At 43.6% G+C, this 20,645-nt stretch overlaps 1 protein-coding gene across 1 annotated transcript in view; it reads right to left on the bottom strand.

The window, feature by feature from the left end:
* LMTK2 (lemur tyrosine kinase 2) overlaps positions 1-20,645 on the bottom strand; it is a 73,579-nt gene that overhangs the window by 35,942 nt on the left and 16,992 nt on the right. The window contains exons 2-6 of the mRNA XM_077274938.1: positions 17,522-17,643; positions 11,841-11,985; positions 3,309-3,382; positions 580-698; positions 55-142 (exon numbers count right to left, since the gene is read on the bottom strand). Coding sequence (XP_077131053.1) covers positions 55-142; positions 580-698; positions 3,309-3,382; positions 11,841-11,985; positions 17,522-17,643 — 548 coding nt within the window. The remainder of the gene's footprint in view (positions 1-54; positions 143-579; positions 699-3,308; positions 3,383-11,840; positions 11,986-17,521; positions 17,644-20,645) is intronic.

Below are 20,645 nucleotides of genomic sequence, written 5' to 3'. Positions count from 1 at the left end.
ATTCACGGGATCCATAACTTCAAGAGTATTTTTATGGCGCTGTAAATAACTTACCAAGTCACAGATCTCAAACACCATGAGGTAGGGCAAAGTCTCCAGGCACTGCCCGACACACTGCACAATATTTGGATGATGCAGATAGCTTAGAAAAAAAAAAAAAGAAAAAGAAAATTAATGTATTAAAAGCTGTAGTATCAAGTCCAGCTTTACAGAAATGAGCCATACATCACTATGTTAGATAACATTTGTCCAGTAAATAGAAATACGGCGCATGGACTTGCAGCTTTTAGGCATATGATCAGGGGTGCGTCGCTAGAAACTGCTTGTATGGTATATATCTGCGTATGTCGGGGACATGTTCTGAGAATACATAGGGAGATATTTCCAGCACAGTCTGCACAAAGCTATATAGCATTTCTACACTAGGAACATATTTATACTGCGCTCTACGTCAGGGTGTCAGTCTAAACCCCTGAAAAAAAATGGAAGCGTTTTGGACTCAGTTTCGGTGGCATCTACACTTGTGTCCACCTATAAAGACCGTCTACTACGTTGACCTTCATCCAAAGTGTAACTTACCTATACGGCTCTCCATTTTTAATGAAGTGATCCTGCTCCTTTGCGCTCGCACTGGCTCTCAGCTCTTTTACGATCACTCTCGCCACGCTGTTGTCTCTGAAAATCTCGCCCAACAGAACCTGAAAAGGATGGTGGGTTTAGATTAAGTCATAAGGTGAAGCACTGAATTTACTAGCAGATGAGGACAGGCATAAACACAAATCTTAGGAAGAGACATCCGGCTCAGCTTCAGACATTACATTCTGGGCTTTGATCATGGCGGCGCTTTTAATCTACAAGTTTAATTCCCCTATGGAGCCATTTCAGGATTTTGTGCGAAAACAGATTTCCTCACGAACATGCGACTCCCAAATTTTATATTAACATTGTAATTAGGAGCCGTCTCATAAATGCCATAAGTAGACTCAAAGCCATCCGACTGTGACCTGATCCTGTAAAGGACGGCATAAAGCCTGATATAAGGCTGGCACAGCAGCGCAATATTACATTGCTAGGGAACGGCTATTGATGTGAGAAGATGAGAATAAACCTTTGAAGTTATACAGATCCTGAGAATGAAGGGATCGGAAGTCCTTCATAATGAAGATCTGAAGTGGTACCAGCAGAGGGACTTCCACCGGCCAGAAGAAAAAAAATAAACAAATAATGGATACAAAATGGTAGAGAATCACCTTTAAGGGGTAACTAAAGCTTAAAATACTTTGATATTTCTGAGCCTTTCTTCAGCAATCGATAAAAAACACCAGAGAACAATGTGGTGGTACAGGATGAAATGTTCCTAGTATAGCGATGTCTGCTCACCCGGCCGTGTTGTGTACGCCGGTAAGGCATATGATAAGAATCTCCAGTTCTCAAACAAGGTCCACCAAAAGCACAGTATAAAATGTAGGCATGCAAAAAAACTGGTGTAAGATGTGCTGCCGACAGTCAGGAACCTCCAGATCAAGCAAGCAAGGCATTTTATTTCAGGACACTGTTTCAAGAATAGCTTGTCCTCCTCACCAGGACCAAACTGATTAAGAACATATCGTTTTCAAAACTGGAATAGCAGCTCCAATTTTTTTTTTTTTATATATACTTATGTGGCACCCCAGGAGTCCGGTTGCCACAGTGGCATTGCCTCCCTCACAGGGTTTGATGTCATGCCTGGGAGCAAAGAGGGGTCCCCTTACCAGGTAACATCAGCATACAATACCTTTCCAGACTCCAGACCTGAAGGGGGAGCTCTAACACCTGTTTTAGGGGAGCTTTCCTATAAATTCTGGCCTGGAGGCGGGGTTAGAGGTGTCAGTGTGAGTCTGGAGAGCAGACAGTGAAGGAGGAAGAGGCAAGTGAGGAGAATCTGGGGGCTTGGAGCTGTGACTGAGCGCCAAAGACTGGACACCAGAGTCCGTGGTAGTGTGGGAACTGCAGGTCCAGCAACTAAAACCGGAGGGCAGAAGCTTGCAAGTCTCCTGGCCCCAGCTGACACCCTGGGGCACAGCAGCATACAAGAGGCCGGAGCCACCACGAGGGAGTGACACCTGGAACAGGATCAAGCTGCCTGCCATGCGGGGAAATTTTCCATTTCATGGACAGACTGTAACAAGGACTTGTGGGGAGCTTAAGGCACCAAGGACCTAGGGAGCAGCGCAAGGGAAGGCCTCCAAATCCACCTGGCTAGGTGGACCCTGAAATGCTTCCAAGCTTCCCGGATCTACATGACCACCCGTCACTAGTGCCCCGGACTGCATCTGCCATTAAAAGTAAAAGAAACTACAGTCTTTGTGTCCTCAAGTCCTTTTCCCACACCCTCAGTTCTGCACCCCAATGTCTATGATCCCTGATAGACTGTACTCATAGCTCTGGGGCCCTGCTCCACCTGTGGGGAGCAGAACCATCTCAGCTGCGACACCATCGGCCCCAGCGGTCTCCTTAAGCAGCGTCGGCTACCTATTGCCGAACGCCACAGGTGGCGTCATGTGAAATCCCCTACAAAGATTACCTCATCACTTCTATTGCGCGCCCAGGGCCACGGACCGGGTCACTGCTGCCGTGACCACCCCTTTAAGAATCGTCCCGACCCAGTTCTGAGTACCCCACAGCCCTAGTGGGCGTTGCACTTCCATACATTTTATGCAGAGCCCTCACTTGGAAGCGTTGATCAGTGGGAGTTGGGGTGCTCAGATCCCAAAGTCTCCCAACTAATCACTTAAACCAAGGGGCAGAAGAGTGGAGCTCATCATTGACGACAAGTAGAGCAGCAGACAGGTTTAATAGAAAGTATTGGTTTGACCGATAGGCGACAAGAATACCCCTCATAGATGCTCATTCCTACTACCAAGCAGTGGTCAAAAAAGCTATCCAGTAAAGGTGATTCTATGTGATACAAAGTCCTCCATTGACCAGGGGACAAGACCCCTTCCCACGTACATAATAAAGAAAACCAGATGAAACATTACAAATATTACAAATGTGTTCGGCTACATTCACTTATATTTTGCAGTCTATTGAGGGGCTTTGTCCAAAACCCCCCCAAAATTATTCAGACTTTACTATTGCATCAAGCATGGCACCGCAGGAAATTATGGCAGTTTCACCGTTACAGACTTTGGACTCAGTTTGCCTCATTACACTCTATTGGAGGTGGCCAAATAATTTTTTTTTCGAGCCTTCAGGACATAGTGTGAAGCTAGCCTCATCTGTAATATTTCCTTACACTGTATTCTAAGGCGGTAATTAAATCATACCTTGCCAAAGGAGCCGTTCCCGATCTCCTGGATGTAGCTCAGGCTGTGGCGGGCGATTTGGAACTTGGATGCATCTAGAGGGACAGAAAGATGGAAAATCCTCAGATACATACGGTGCATAGAAGAGCGAGAACTGGATCAGACAGTGTCTCAGTACAAACTAAGACAAAACAAAACACATCGCTTGTATTTAAAAATGCTTGACGTGTGGGAGAATAATGCCACGAAGAAAACGTGGAGTATGCAGCGCGGAGAACAACAGGACTCCTTTAGAAAGATTGTACTGACTTGTAAAGATGAAAAGTGTGGGTAATTCCACCACCTTCACAGCGCAGGAGCTACAACTGTGGGATAAGCGAGCGGCACATCTCATGCCATAGCCAATACTAAGAAATAAATACAGTAACCATTCTTCACTCCGTAACCACAACTACTCCTGTCCAACACAGCAGCAAAGTAAAAGAGTCACTTGAATGGCAAATTGGCAAAACCAGGCACAGCCCATGTATGAGTGTGATGGTGCATCTAAAGGTCAGTGGTGAAATAATACTTCAATTAGTTATATGTGATTAGGAAAATACCAAGCATACCTACATTTGTTTTTTTCCCCTCCCCAATATGTCCATTTTGTATTATACCTATTGAAGATCTGTGGGGGTCTGTAGCTGGAGACCCTCGCCGAACAATCAAAAATCCTCTACAGCACGCGTTTAAGAAAAACAAACGCTCAACTCCTGAATGGGCGCAATAGAAAGCCAATGGTGACTACCCATCTAATCCAGATCCATGGTTCACTAAGGTGAAGGTGGCCACTACCGCGAACCCAAGTCACACGGGCCGCGCGGCCACTACCTCGAGCCCCAGTCACACGGGCCGCGCGGCCACTACCTCGAGCCCCAGTCACACGGGCCGCGCGGCCACTACCTCGAGCCCCAGTCACACGGGCCGCGCGGCCACTACCTCGAGCCCCAGTCACACGGGCCGCGCGGCCACTACCTCGAGCCCCAGTCACACGGGCCGCGCGGCCACTACCTCGAGCCCCAGTCACACGGGCCGCGCGGCCACTACCTCGAGCCCCAGTCACACGGGCCGCGCGGCCACTACCTCGAGCCCCAGTCACACGGGCCGCGCGGCCACTACCTCGAGCCCCAGTCACACGGGCCGCGCGGCCACTACCTCGAGCCCCAGTCACACGGGCCGCGCGGCCACTACCTCGAGCCCCAGTCACACGGGCCGCGCGGCCACTACCTCGAGCCCCAGTCACACGGGCCGCGCGGCCACTACCTCGAGCCCCAGTCACACGGGCCGCGCGGCCACTACCTCGAGCCCCAGTCACACGGGCCGCGCGGCCACTACCTCGAGCCCCAGTCACACAGGATGCACGGCCACTACTGCATGCCTCATTCACACAGGGAGACTGTTCTCACGGTTGATTCCGGGCAGTAGTCAAGTCTGAATAGGGGAGATCCAGTACGTACTCTGTTCCCAGATGACAAGTTGTGATTTCATGGAAAGCCCCTTTAAGATCACAACCTAATGGGATTACTTGAGGACTGGAGCTGGGAACTGTAAGATCCCAGATCGCCTACTTTAGCACAAAGTACAAGAAGGTTATTCTCCACCTCTGCCTCATTATCTAAATAGGGTCATTCCATGTCAAGTGAACCAATGATTTTTACCACTATATTTTTAATTCTTTTGAGATTTTGTTATTTGGTAATAGTGTGTCAGAGAATGCAAAATGTGAAGAAGAAAAAATTCTAGATATATATATATTTTTTTTTTTTTAATTGATTTTCAAAGTTCGGAAAAAGTGCGAATTTCGGTGTTGCCTGCCTTTACATTTCTCCCCATAACTCAGGCTAGAAAAGAGATAGAGAAACAAAATAAACACCATTCTACTCAGAACAGTACAGGCTTTCACCAGATATGTCACAAGAGTATCTTTGATAATATTTTACCTATGCGAACGCAAGCGTAAAACTTTAAAACGCATTTCCGAAAAAAACGTTTAATTTAAAAATTTCAAAAGCTGCACATGTGCCTGCTATGCTCCTAGCCACATCTATACCAAAATACAAGCTGGGATCTTGATGGGATCATATTTTAAAAAATAAAACTATTACAGTGTCAGTTCAAAAATCTTGATTTCAGATCTGTTCAGCTTGTGGTCTAACAGTGTGGGGTCTAGATTTAGTGTTGGGGCTGAGGATGACCAGGGGTAGACAGTGACTGCAGAGCAGATGACCGGCCGGCAGCTCGGGCCTCCAGAGGCCGTATTCACACCAAATCTTATCACCCAGGCAACTCCTCAAATGGAGGGAGAAAAATATTCTTAACATCCAGTTCATGTATTGTACAAACCAGGACTACGAGGAGGAGGAGAGTTTGTTATATCATCGGTTACAGGAAGCAGAACCCATCACAGGGGACTCAGCAATACCGGACTGTCATCCCATGTAGTGGAAATAAAGACAGTGACGTCCATGACGTGGTAGAAGGCGGCACAAGATCAGCAATGGATGACACAACTGGTGATGTGACCTGTGAATATGATCGGTGCTGGCGGCTACTGGACTCACAAAGATTGTGAAAATGAAGACGTTGAAAGGACTTTTCTGCACCTTCTGGCCCAGCGCCGTCCTGTGTGTATCCAAGAAAATCAGACATTTTAAAAGTGAACAAAAATCAGATATAACTCAGGTGGAGCCGAGCACCATGACAGCCGCACATACTCACACAGAAGGAGACGGCCATTGCTAGTGAGCGCTTATGGACAAGATGACATTTCACCCACTAGAAGGGACACACTGATGATAGAAGGCCAGTGTAAAAACCTACTATTAATTGTTTGATTAGTTCATATTTTATAGTACGAGGATTTAACTACTGGACTATTCTTCTTAAACACTTCAGAAATTACATGTTTAGTGATATAGTAGAAAAAAAATTGTTCCATGTATAAATAGGTGGTAGAAATATTGGTTCTTTTAATCTGGTTTTTAACATATAATTAGGATCAGACTGTATTTAGAAAACCACACTTGAGGATGTGATCACCTTTTATCTTTTGGCTTGTTCAATGAATTCAGGTTGAAAATGCTGAGCAAGTTGTGTTATGATGATTAAGATGTATTTATTCTGGCACTTTGGTATTTGTTTTTTGCGTTTCTTTATTGTTACATATAAGTGTTGAATGCAATAAGTTGTAATTTGAAAGGAAAAAAGGAAGAAACTCACACAAACATAAAATCAGATGATTCAAGGCTTAAAAAAAAAATACAAATTTGATAGATCCCAAGTTGAATCCCTGTACAAATATAATCAAGGACACAAGTAACACATGCATGTTTTCACAATTTAAAAACATACGTTTTTTCCAGAATTGCGCATCAAAATTTTTAATTTGATTTCTCCAAAACAAAATATAAAGAAACATAGTCTTGTGACATATCAAAAGAAAGCCGGTACCGTTCTGAGAAAAATGATGCCTCTCCCGCCTCTATATCTTAATTCTAGCCCGAGATATGATAAAAAATGTAAAGCCATACCAGGCCAAAATCCGCGCTTTCAAAACTTTAAAAATCTGTAAAAAATTAACTGATGAAGAAAAAAATTCTGAACTTTTAATTTGTAATTAACTAAAGTTGTACTTCATAAAAACAAAAAATAAAAAAAATCTAAAGACGTAAGGTAAAAAAAATATTCATATTTGGATCACTTGATATGGAATGACCCAATATCTACTGTTCATATCTTATCAGATTACAAAAAAAAAAAAAAAAAAGTGTGACCTCAAGAACTTCCTTTTTTTAAATTGCAGAATTAATGAATGAAGACATTAAAAGTCTGAATTATCAAAACTTGGCATTTGTTAAAGTTATTGGGTGATACAAAAAGAACCAATCAAAATGGTGAAAGAAGGTTTGGAATTAGTATTAGGAGATGTGATTCAGATGCCAACTCTGACGCATTATTGTTTGGTGACCACCTACAGGAGGCCATCTGTCGTCTGCAAAACTCAGAGTCATAGGGCAAAGGTCAAAAGCGCTCCTGTCCCCCTCCATCTGCAGGGGAGAAAGCGTTCTGAAGTAGGAGAGCAGGATGAGAGGACTAAGGCTTCTTTCACACTTCCGTCAGTTCGGGTCCGTCGCTAAGCGTCGGCACGACGTACCGACGGACGTTGTGAAAATTTGGGACAACGTAGGCAGCGGATGCAATTGTTCAACGCATCCGCTGCCCATTGTAAAGTCCCATTGTAAACACAACGCATCCAGTGCAAGACGGACGCGACGAATGGCCATACGTCGCGATGCGTCGGCAATACAAGTCTATGGGAAAAAAAAACGCATCCTGTGGGCACATTTGCAGGATGCGTTTGATTCCCAAAACGAAGCATTGCGACGGACGCCACAAGAGTGAAAGTAGCCTAAGGCCTCTTTCACACTTCAGTCTTTTCTCTGTCGTCGAAATCCGTCGAGTTTTTAAAAGACAGGATCCTGCAAATTTTTGTGCAGGATCCAGTTTTTTCCCCATAGACTTGTATTAGCGACGGATTGTGACGGTTGGCCATCCGTTTCATCCGCAGTGCACTGTATCCGTCGGAAAACAGCAGTCTGTCGTGCAGAGAAAACGTTCAGAGGAACGTTTTTTCTGCACGTCGGAAAATCGCTCAGCGACGGGTCCTGCACTGTCCGTCGTTGGCTATAATGGAAGCCTATGGGCACAGGATCCGTCACTGACCGTCAAACACAGGAATCCAGCGCCGTATCCCGTTCACTGGTACCGCTCATTAAAGTAATGAATATGCGCTCCGCCTATGGGAGTGGAATGGTGTCCCTATTTATTACTTTAATGAACAGTACCACGTGGCCGCTGAACACAAGAGCTGCGGGCGCCGGACAAGCAGGGACGTGCCGGGAGCAGGTGAGTATGATGGACAGCTGTTGCCCCCCTCACCCGCCGACTCCCTGGGACAATGACTACTATAATGCGAGAGGGGAACTTTCAGCCTAAAAAAATGGGTTGAAAATCTCGGCTTATACTCAAGTATATACGGTACCTCCGATTAGAAAGAGTTTAGTTCTTCTGAGTAGCTATGATGCTTACCCCATGTGCAGGGCATTGCAGTAATTAGATAGCCATGGCCTCAGCCAGGCACTGCATAGCTGCCCCTATTGCCTGCAGCCGCTGACCCTATGTGCAATCCTCACTGCTAAGGCGAGTGCTCACTGATGGACGGGGTGGACACGTAAGACATGGAGACCACCGAAGGGGCAGCAAGTGATCAATAATGATTTCATTATTATATAACCACTGACAATGTGTTTTTTAAAATAACTCTCTCCCCCAAAACACAAAACCCTCCAAACTCAGAATCTAAAGTCTGAATGATTCCAGCGATATTTAGCTGGATTTCATTAAAGGAAAAAGCCGCAAATCGTGCTCTGCAGCGTCTCCCTGAGCCGATATAATCCAGCTCTGTTACCAGAGATTCTCTTTACCCAGTCAGCGAGGACTGGAGAGGATTAGATGTGACAAATGTCATACTTCATAAAGAAAACCTTCACTTCCTTATGAAGAGCGAGTAAAACTAATGGAGACTGAAGTAATCTGGGTCATCCGCACTCCCCAGTTGTAGTGCGTGCCGAATCTTACCATTACCCATTATTCTGCTTCAATACCCCAACAAATCAGGGCACTGCACACCCCACAGGGGAGTTCTCAAATGGGTCATAGTGGTATTAATATAAATATAATACAAATAATATATAAATAATATAAATATAATATAATATTAATACTATAATATAAATATTATAATATATTTTATATTATATTTATAATACAATAATAATATATAATAATAATACTATAATATAATATAAAATATTATATATCTATATATCTATATATCTATATATCTATATATATATATATATCTATCATACTCCTCTGCAGGACTCCAGCAGTGAGACTCTTGTGACTGCTGCAGCCAATCAGGGGCTAGGACTGACTAAAGTGGTCACGCTGTGCTTAACCCCTTCACCCCCGGAGCTTTTTCCGTTTTTCCGTTTTCGTTTTTCGCTCCCCTCCTTCCCAGAGCCATAACTTTTTTATTTTTCCGTCAATTTGGCCATGTGAGGGCTTATTTTTTGCGGGACGAGTTGTACTTTTGAACGACATCATTGGTTTTAGCATGTCGTGTACTAGAAAACGGGAAAAAAATTCCAAGTGCAGTGAAATTGCAAAAAAAGTGCAATCCCACACTTGTTTTTTGCTTGCCTATTTTGCTAGGTTCACTAAATGCTAAAACTGACCTGCCATTATGATTCTCCAGGTCACTACGAGTTCATAGACACCTAACATGACTAGGTTATTTTTCACCTAAGTGGTGAAAAAAAATTCCAAACTTTGCAAAAAACAAAACAAAACAAAATTGCGCCATTTTCCGATACTCGTAGCGTCTCCATTTTTCGTGATCTGGGGTCAGGTGAGGGCTTATTTTTTGCGTGCCGAGCTGGCGTTTTTAATGATAGCATTTTGGTGTAGATACGTTCTTTTGATCGCCCGTTATTGCATTTTAATGCAATGTCGTGGCGACCAAAAAAACGTAAATCTGGCGTTTCAATTTTTTTTCTCATTACGCCATTTAGCGATCAGGTTAATGCTTTTTTTTAATTGATAGATCGGGCGATTCTGAACGCGGCGATACCAAATATGTGTAGGTTTTGGTTTTTTTTTTATTGATTTATTTTGACTGGGGCGAAAGGGGGGTGATTTAAACTTTTATGTTTTTTTTATTTTTTTCACATTTTTAAACACTTTTTTTTTTTTACTTTTGCCATGCTTCTATAGCCTCCATGGGAGGCTAGAAGCAGGCACAGCCGGATCGGCTCTGCTACATAACAGCGATCATCAGATCGCTGTTATGTAGCTAAAATGCAGGTGTGCTGTGAGCGCCGACCACAGGGGGGCGCTCACAGCCACCGGCAATCAGTAACCATAGAGGTCTCAAGGACCTCTATGGTTACAATGGAGGAGCATCGCCGACCCCCGATCATGTGACAGGGGTCGGCGATGCGCTCATATCCGGCCGCACGGCCGGATGCGGTAGTTAAATGCCGCTGTCTGCGTTTGACAGCGGCATTTAACTAGTTAATAGCGGCGGGTGATCGCGATTTCACCCGCCGCTATTGCGCGCACATGTCAGCTGTAAAAAACAGCTGACATGTCGCGACTTTGATGTGTGCTCACCGCCGGAGCGCACATCAAAGCGGGGGTCCCGACATGTGACGTACTATTCCGTCACATGTCGGGAAGGGGTTAAAGAAGATAGGACTAGGATATAATTTCTACTGGCACAGATGTAACCAATCAGTGGCTGCTGAATATTCATTTCCCTTATAGCATGCACAGTTACAGCCATCGGCGATCACGGGTGCCCGCTCATTAAGGTAATGCATATTCACCTCTCTTCACTCCCATAGGTGTGGAGAGGTGAATATTCATAACCTTAATGAGGGGGGACATGTGATCGCTCGGCCGCAGGAGCTGCTGGAAGTTATGTAGGATTTTTTTTTAATGCTTTTCTCATGGGGGCCATGCATACAAGGATGGGGATAAGGAGCCATGCATACCTGGAGAACGGATTAGGGGACAATGCATACCCGGTTTATACTTGAGTCAATACGTTTTCCCAGTTTTTTTAGGCAAATTTAGATGCCTCGGCTTATACTCTGGTCAGTTTATACACATGTATGTACAGTAAATCAAAGGTACTAAGCAGTACAAGGACAGCGCCATAGCAAAAAGAGTACAATAAGGGAATAACCACAGAACGCCAGCATCCTGAATTCTTTATTCACCCTTATGCTCAAAGAACATAAGTTTGTTTTTTTTTCAATTAGTATCAAATGGGTTATCCTCGCTCAAGGAATTCCAACCCCCCCCCCCCCCCAAGAATTTTGTTAGTGCTTTATATACCCTGCCTGGGTCCAGCATTGAGTGTCATTTGATGCTCTCTGTCTCTATTTAAAAAGCTAATGACAACGGAGGATCGCAACTCAGACTAAGTAGACAGCACAAGCTGCCGAGTTCACCAACTGGCTGGGGTGACAATCATACGGTGAGCTCAGCGGCACATATGTATGCACTGCTGCCAACGGAGACTAAGCGATGGACCTGGAGAAGGGGGAGAAAAAAAAAAAAAAAAATTATATATATATATATATATATATATATATATATATATATATATATATATATATATATATATATATATATATATTTTTTTATTATTATTATAGTGTTTTATGACTGAAGGAACTTATAGGGACAAAATGTTTCTGAATGTGGACAACTTCTAAACACCTTCACTACCTGCCCATCAATGGAGCTCATTGGCCAGAAAGTCATAGGCAGAAGTGGAGAATGTGCACTGATCTTGTGGAAAATAATATGGTCTGAGAATAGAGGTGAGCAAAGCAATATAACCCAAAAATAAAACAGGGAGCAGAGCCCGTTCCTGACCTTGCGGAGTTTGCAGCTGTGCTGGAACAGACAAAGAAACCGTCGGGACCGTTAAGGTAAAAACATCTGCAGGAGACTGGTTGGATGGTGTGTCTTCTGCTGGAGGGGTAAACTCAATTTCATCGTCAAAATGATCTTCAAACTCCTACAATGAAAATAAAAGCTTTGATGAGAGAAAGATCGAACACAAATAAGGGTAGAAGGGAGGCTGCACAATGATTTATCTTAAAGAGGATCTGTCACCACTTCACATCACAACACTTCTAAGAAAACTTTGTTTTACAACTCTATTATATATATATATATATTCATATATATTCTTTCTGAACATTTAGTAATAAATTTGGCAAAAAACAATGGCCAGACTGAACAATGTCAGACTCAACTGGGACATGCCACCAGCTGGTAACACCCAGGTGTCAATTTATTCATAACTTTCTACTGGGAACATCAGAGAGGCAGCACAACACAGTTTTAATAAAAGAGGTTACAAAATCTATCTATATTTATCTCTCTCTATATATCTCTCTATCTATGTTATATATATATTTGTCTAAGGCTACTTTCACACTAGCGTCGTGCACTGCACGTCGCAATGCGTCGTTGTGGATAAAAAAAAACGCATCCTGCAAAGTTGCCCGCAGGATGCGTTTTTTCTCCATAGACTTATTAGCGACGCAGTGCCACACATCTCAACAGTCGTGCGACGGTTGCGTCGTGTTTCGGCGGACAGCCGCCACAAAAAAAGTTACATGTATTTTTTTTTGTGCGTCGAGACCGCCATTTTCGACCGCGCATGCACGGCCGAAACTCCGCCCCCTCCTCCCCGGAGCTTGCAATGGGGCAGCGGAAGCGTCGTAAGACTGCTTCCAGTGCCCACGTCGGGCATTTTTTTGCACAGTATGCGTTGGGCCGACGCAGCGCGACGGCCCCGTACCGACGCTAGCGTGAAAGCAGCCTAAGGGGTACTTCCGTCTTTCTGTCAGCAACTTCCGTCACGGAAATCCCGCGTCGCTGATTGGTCTCCCCAGCTGCCTGTCATGGCTGCCTCGACCAATCAGCGATGGCCACAGTCCAATTAGTCCCTCCCTACTCCCCTGCAGTCAGTGCCCGGCGCCCGCATACTCCCCTCCAGTCACCGCAAACACAGGGTTAATGCCAGCAGTAATGGACCGCGTTATGCCTCAGATAACGCACTCCGTTATCGCTGCTATTAACCCTGTGTGTCCCCAACTTTTTACTATTGATGCTGCCTATGCAGCATCAATAGTAAAAAGATGTAATGTTAAAAAATAATAAAAAAACTCCTATTCATATCTTCCGTCGAGGCGCGTGCGGCTGCCGCCAGCTTCCGTTACCAGAGATGCATTGCGAAATTACCCAGAAGACTTAGCGGTCTCGCGAGACCGCCAAGTCATCTGGGTAATTTCGCAATGCATCCTGGGAACGGAGGATGGCGGCAGCGGCGCACGCATCGCCAGAGCTTCGCTGGATCCCGGCGGTTGAGTATATAACTATTTTTTATTTTAATTATTGTTTTTAAAAGGGATATGGCGTCCACACTGCTGTTTACTGCGCAGGCTGCGTTACACACTGCGCGGGCTGTCCTATATACTGCGTGGCTGCTATATACTACATGGCCAGTGTTAGATACTATGTGGGCTGTGTTTTGTACTGCGTGGGTTGTGCTATATATTACGTGGGCAGTGTTACATACTGCGTGGGCTGTGTTTTATACTACGTGGCCTGTGGTATATACTGCGTGGCCACTGTTATATATTGCGTGGCCTGTATTAACGCATCGGGTATTCTACAATATGTATGTATGTATATAGCAGCCACATAGTATATAGCACAGGCCACGTAATGTTTGTCTGCTATATACTACGTGGCCTGTGCTATATACTATGTGGCTGCTATATACATACATACATATTCTAGAATACCCGATGCGCTAGAATTGGGCCACCATCTAGTAAAAGATTAAGACAGATTTGGGAGGCAGAACGGTCCTCTAACACCAAGGGTATTCCTAATGCTTAAGGGGGTTGTTCTGGACTAAACTTCCTGACCTTCCCTGTACATTGCTCATATCTGGCAGATTTCAGTGGATCGGTTGGGGGTGCCAGCCGAGATCTGCTCTGACAGCTCAGAGATGTAAGCAATGTACGGAGCTGCCACTGCCCTGTACTACGCCTTCCCTCCTATTTACTTGAATAGTCGATACAATGCAGGATCCGGCATCGACCATAAATAATGCAGGGGGCTACAGCGTTCCGCCCCATACAGTGCTTATATCTGGAACGAGCAGATTTCAACTGATTGGTGAGATGCCCACTGGTCTCATGAGGATTCATCATCCCAAGGACATGTCAACTACTTATTTTTTTCCTTTGAAAAGGTTGTCAGACACCGCTCACATCCTCACTGGTAGACGCCGGAGAGGGGTGCAATACCAAACAATCATGCACAGGTATGTGCGGACAATATCAGCAGAAGTGCCAGACAACCCTTTCAACATAGCAGTAAAAATAAAAAAAAATGAAAATCCCTATATTATTGAGAATAGAAGGGATATTTAACCCCTTCACCCCCAAGGGTGGTTTGCACGTTAATGACCGGGCCAATTTTTACAATTCTGACCACTGTCCCTTTATGAGGTTATAACTCTGGAACGCTTCAACGGATCTTGGCGATTCTGACATTGTTTTCTCGAGACATATTGTACTTCATGATAGTGGTAAAATTTCTTCGATATAACTTGCATTTATTTGCGAAAAAAACGAATATTTGGCAAAAATTTTGAAAATTTCGCAATTTTCCAACTTTGAATTTTTATGCCCTTAAATCACAGACATATGTCATGCAAAATACTTAATAAGTAACATTTCCCACATGTCTACTTTACATCAGCACAATTTTGGAACCAAAATTTTTTTTTGTGACGGAGTTATAAGGGTTAAAAGTTGACCAGCAATTTCTCATTTTTACAACACCATTTTTTTTTTTAGGGACCACATCTCATTTGAAGTCATTTTGAGGGGTCTATTTGATAGAAAATACCCAAGTGTGACACCATTCTAAAAACTGCACCCCTCAAGGTACTCAAAACCACTTTCAAGAAGTTTATTAACCCTTCAGGTGTTTCACAGGAATTTTTGGAATGTTTAAATAAAAATAAACATTTAACTTTTTTTCACACAAAATTTATTTCAGCTCCAATTTGTTTTATTTTACCAAGGGTAACAGGAGAAAATAGACCCCAAAATTTGTTGTACAATTTGTCCTGAGTATGCTGATACCCCAAATGTGGGGGTAAACCACTGTTTGGGCGCATGGCAGAGCTCGGAAGGAAAGGAGCGCCATTTGACTTTTCAATGCAAAATTGACTGGAATTGAGATGGGACGCCATGTTGCATTTGGAGAGCCCCTGATGTGCCTAAACATTGAAACCCCCCACAAGTGACACCATTTTGGAAAGTAGACCCCCTAAGGATCTTATCTAGATGTGTGGTGAGCACTTTGACCCAACAAGTGCTTCACAGAAGTTTATAATGCAGAGCCGTAAAAATAAAAAATCATATAGACGCTTTTCATTGCAAAAAATATTTTTTGCGTTACCACATTTTGAGAGCTGTAATTTTTCCATATTTGAGTCCACAGAGTCATGTGAGATCTTGTTTTTTGCGGGACGAGTTGACGTTTTTACTGGTAACATTTTCGGACACGTGACATTTTTTGATCGCTTTTTATTCCGATTTTTGTGAGGCAGAGTGATCAAAAACCAGCTATTCATGAATTTCTTTTGGGGGAGGCGTTTATACCGTTCCGCGTTTGGTAAAATTGATAAAGCAGTTTTATTCGTCGGGTCAGTACGATTACAGCGATCTCATTTATATCATTTTTTTTATGTTTTGGCGCTTTTATACGATAAAAACTATTTTATAGAAAAAATAATTATTTTGGTATTGCTTTATTCTCAGGACTATAACTTTTATTTTTTTGCTGATGATGCTGTATGGCGGCTCGTTTTTTGCGGGACAAGATGACGTTTTCAGCGGTACCATGGTTATTTATATCAGTCTTTTTGATCGCGTGTTATTCCACTTTTTGTTTGGCGGTATGATAATAAAGCGTTGTTTTTTGCCTCTTTTCTTACGGTGTTTACTGAAGGGGTTAACTAGTGGGGCAGTTTTATAGGTTGGGTCGTTACGGACGCGGCGATACTAAATATGTGTACTTTTATTGTTTTTTTTATTTTATTTAGCTAAAGAAATGTATTTATGGGAATAATATTTTTATTTTTTTTTCTTTATTTAGGATATTTTTTTTATTTTTTTTTTACACACATGTGGGGAATTTTTTTTTTACTTTTTTACTTTGTCCCAGGGGGGGACATCACAGATCATTGATCTGGCAGTGTGCACAGCACTCTGCCAGATCTGCGATCTGCTGTGCAGGGCTGCAGGCTTACCAAGTGTCTGCTCTGAGCAGACACTCGGTAAGCCACCTCCCTCCCTGCAGGACCCGGATGCCGCGGCCATCTTGGATCCGGGACCTGCGGCGAGGAGGGAGGTAGGAGACCCTCAGAGCAACGCGATCACATCGCGTTGCTCCGGGGGTCTCAGGGAAGCCCGCAGGGAGCCCCCTCCCTGCGCGATGCTTCCCTATACCGCCGGTACACCGCGATCATGTTTGATCGCGGTGTGCCGGGGGTTAATGTGCCGGGGGCGGTCCGTGACCGCTCCTGGCACATAGTGCCGGATGTCAGCTGCGATATGCAGCTGACACCCGGCCGCGATCGGCCGCGCTCCCCCCGTGAGCGCCGCTGATCGGTGATGACGTACTATCCCGTCGGCGGTCATACGGGCCCACCCCACCTCGACGGGATAGTACGTCAAATGTCGGGAAGGGGTTAATAAGAGGTAAATGGCAAAGCTACAATTTTACCCATTTAATAAAAGGACATACTTTGAGAAAACAAAATAAAAAAAACATTAGGTGCCTGCAATGTATGGATTTTAGCCATATATATCCATCAGCACATGATGTCCCGTGATGGCAAAGATCCTAGAAAGGGCAGTGATTGAAATATGGCGTCATCAATCCCCTATATGATCTATCCTATGTAAATACAAGGCTTCCTGTCCACATCAACATTCACTGACATTTAATGAGTCAGGGGAGGGTGTGGGATAGCAATATTAGTACAGTGAAATCCATTGTGTTTAGAGCTGACTAAATGCCAAAATTCCTCCCTGGAATGTAACCAGACTGGATGTAAGCAGAAATAGAAAAGAAAGCGTGTCATTCCCCAAAATCATTACTACGGTACAAGCAGACATCACACAATTAGGCCCTCAGTCAGCACTTGTGTGTGGAAGGATAGGACCGAGCAGATGTGACTCATTACAGGAGAGCAGATCTGCGCTACGAGCTGCCGGAAGTTCTCGCTAAACCAGCAATTCGTGCTCAGATTTCCATCACCGAGACTGGATAATGTTATTTGCATCCCAGTTTTTCAACTTGTAAATGTGGAGGCGGAACAAGGTCACCGCATGTACGGAACCCACTCGGCAATGTTTGCTCGCTACAAAAAAGCAAGAATGACGAGTTCCCAGTGCCGATAGCAAACCCCACATACATCTTGATAAAAGATTACGGTGCTGGTATCGTCTCACCTTGAAATCTATTTCGGTCTCTTTGCAGCAGGATATACAGCTTATGAGTAGCACAACCAAAGCAACGAAACTGCAGACAGACAGCAGCACCAGGGACACCGGGACGTCACTGCTGGTAACATCTGAAAGGAAGAAAGCAAATCACTGTTAGATATACACAGACCGGCGGCCGGAAGATCACTATCGAGCTAAACATACTGCGTGTATTGGCCTATTTGATTTCTTAGGCCCCTTTCACACAGTTTTTTGCCGTCAGTCACAATCCATTGGCTCGATGGATTGACAGACCCATTGCAGATTGTAAAAAACTGATGCGACAGATCCGTTTTTTGGATGGATCCAACTAGCAGATCTGGCTAATTGGATCGGAGCATGCTCAGTTAAAAAAAACAAAAAAACAAAAAAAACACGGAATCCGTCAACGGATTCAGTCATTTGACAGATCCGGCGCTATAGGCTTCTATTCTAAGCATTAGTCGCCGGATCCGTTTTTTTTTGTTTTTTTTTTCAAAATTCGACGGATTGCAACTGATGGCAAAAAACTGATGTGTGAAAGGGGCCTTAAGGCCTCAGTTGTCTTCTGTTTTTCACAGTTCAGACACATTTATTGTAGTCTATGGGGCTACACAGCCGCAGGACCAAGACCAAAAATACCCATTTAAGTCTATGGGTCTATGGAAGTCACGGACAACACACAGATACCACCAGTTTGCTTTTCGATCAGCATTCTAATGGGGAGGAGAAGACTTACAATTGTTTTTTCAAACATTGGCAGTAAAAAACAGATGCAGCCCAAACACTGAGTAAAACTGATTTCACTAATGTCTGAACGAGGCCTTACACCAAGAACATTAAAACCTTGATTTCAGACTGACAGATGCCAGTTTCAGGGGAAGGGCTGGTCTCTGCCCACCGCATTCTCTTCTCGGGGTAGGAGCACATTAGGGTGTTTCATTTTGTATGGTAAAAATTAAAATGTCACATTTTTGCAGACTTTTCTTACGCCCCAAGTCTCACTAATGTAAAAAGTATATATGCCAATTTTCAAGATGATCGAACTATGTTTAGAGGTTGCACACTTATCAGTTTAATAAAAGCACGCAAAAATAAACAGATTTTCAATGTTAAGTATTTTTTATTAGAAATTCAAACAATTAAAACCTTAGAATAGTGACAATAAACAGTAACATTGATAGGCAGTATCTTGCGTATTAAATGATTTACACTAATGTGCTGTGAAAGTTGCAACTCCTTTTGTTTGCTTGGTGACGGCTTTTCTATGATACTCGACAACTCTTAACAAGAACTGTTTCTGTTGTTCATCTCTGATTGAATTATTAAACTTCTTTATCAGAGCAATGCCCCTTTCTGTGGTGTCATTCACCACCTTAAAAGCATTGATGGAGCTTCTTAGTGTATCACTGCAATATTTTTCTATATCGTGGATCCCAAAATTCAATTCAAAGAATGTCTTTGTTTTACTTGTAACAAAATCGCTGAGGTCTTTTCCTAAAAACTAGTTTTTTACCTTCCAACTGTTTCAGCTCCTTTTTCTTTGCAGGTTTCATTCTTAAATTTTCAAACATCTTATCCTTCTCAGCCTGACCGATACGTTCATCCAAAAATGCCAATCCTATGTTAGTTTCTGACAGATACCAAATGTGACTCTTAGGGTACTGTCTCACAGTGGCACTTTGGTCGCTACAACGGCACGATCCGTGACGTTCCAGCGATATAGTTACGATCTCGCTGTGTCTGACACGCTACTGCGATCAGGGACCCCGCTGAGAATCGTACGCCGTAGCAGATCGTTTGAAACTTTCTTTCGTCGTCAAGTGTCCCGCTGTGGCGGCATGATCGCATCGTGTAACAAAGGTTGTATACGATGTGCGCACAGTAACCAACGGCTTCTACATCGCAAATACGTCATGAAATTATCGCTCCAGTGCCGTGCATTGCAAAGTGTGACCGCTGTCTACGACAATGGAGCGACGCTGGAGCGTCACGGATCGTGCCGTCGTAGCGATCAAAGTGCCACTGTGAGACAGTACCCTTAGACACTGTGAGGGCACTTTCTCTGAGATCTTTATCTGGATAATATTGCAAAAGCTGTAGCATCTCCAAATCATTCTTTGGAGCCCATCGACTTACAACTGCCTCGTGCCAAAAGCGGACATATATTAGACAGACAAAATGCACTACTTTTCTTATTCCTTTCAATTCGGTATTAGAAATATGCAATTGTTTAGTGAATAGCACAATTTTGAGTACATATATGGCCTTTGCCATCCACCTTGCTTCAGTCAGAGCCCCTGGAACCCTAAATTCGAAATAGTTTTCATCCCAGCCTCCAAAATATAGAAATGATAGTTCTAATAGCTCTTTGTAATCTTCTCTTGGATGACTGCCATCTAGCAAGACATTGTTGAGGTAGTGCACTATTTTCAGACGTTCTTCTAGAAAACCTTGAATGGGATTTTCTTCGTGAAATAGGACTTATCAACTGAATTCGACTGATTTTGGAACTTTTGGAAAATCTGGATGTCAGGACAACTTGATGGGATGTTACAACAGTTACCAAACACTCCTTTCAAGATTAATTCGTGGGTGTGGTGGCGGCAAGCCAACCACAACAATGTTGGCCCAAATTCAGTTTCAATTCTGATACATGCTCCTTGGATCATTCCTGTATTAAATGCAGTTGTATCGAAAGATATACCAATGATAAGGTCACGTAGCGCGAATCGATCCACCTCCTGAACAACAACTTCAGCCATTAGCTCACCAGTACCTTTCTGGGCAACAGGTACGCCAAGCAAATGCTCAAAATCTTTTCCAGTTTCAAGAACAGCAGCTCTATCTTCTAGAGTTTTGACACTCCCTCAGGCAACAATTCACTATCCCAATGTAAGACTAAATGAGGATTTTCAAACAGTGACTTTTCCATGTTCTCAGCCATTTCTCCTCTGTTAATTGCCCGAGCTCGGAAAACGGTAGCTGGAGATATGGAAATGCATGAAACATCGTGACCAAAGCTTTTTGCAGTTGCAATAAATGAAGTACTTGCTTGTCGAATGGAGAGTTGTTCTCGATCCCATGTAGCCATGAGTGTGATCAAGAGGCT

The sequence above is a fragment of the Ranitomeya variabilis genome, chromosome 7 (genome assembly GCF_051348905.1).
Source record: "Ranitomeya variabilis isolate aRanVar5 chromosome 7, aRanVar5.hap1, whole genome shotgun sequence".
Lineage (NCBI taxonomy): Eukaryota > Metazoa > Chordata > Amphibia > Anura > Dendrobatidae > Ranitomeya > Ranitomeya variabilis.
This window is presented reverse-complemented; position numbering and strand designations above follow the sequence as displayed.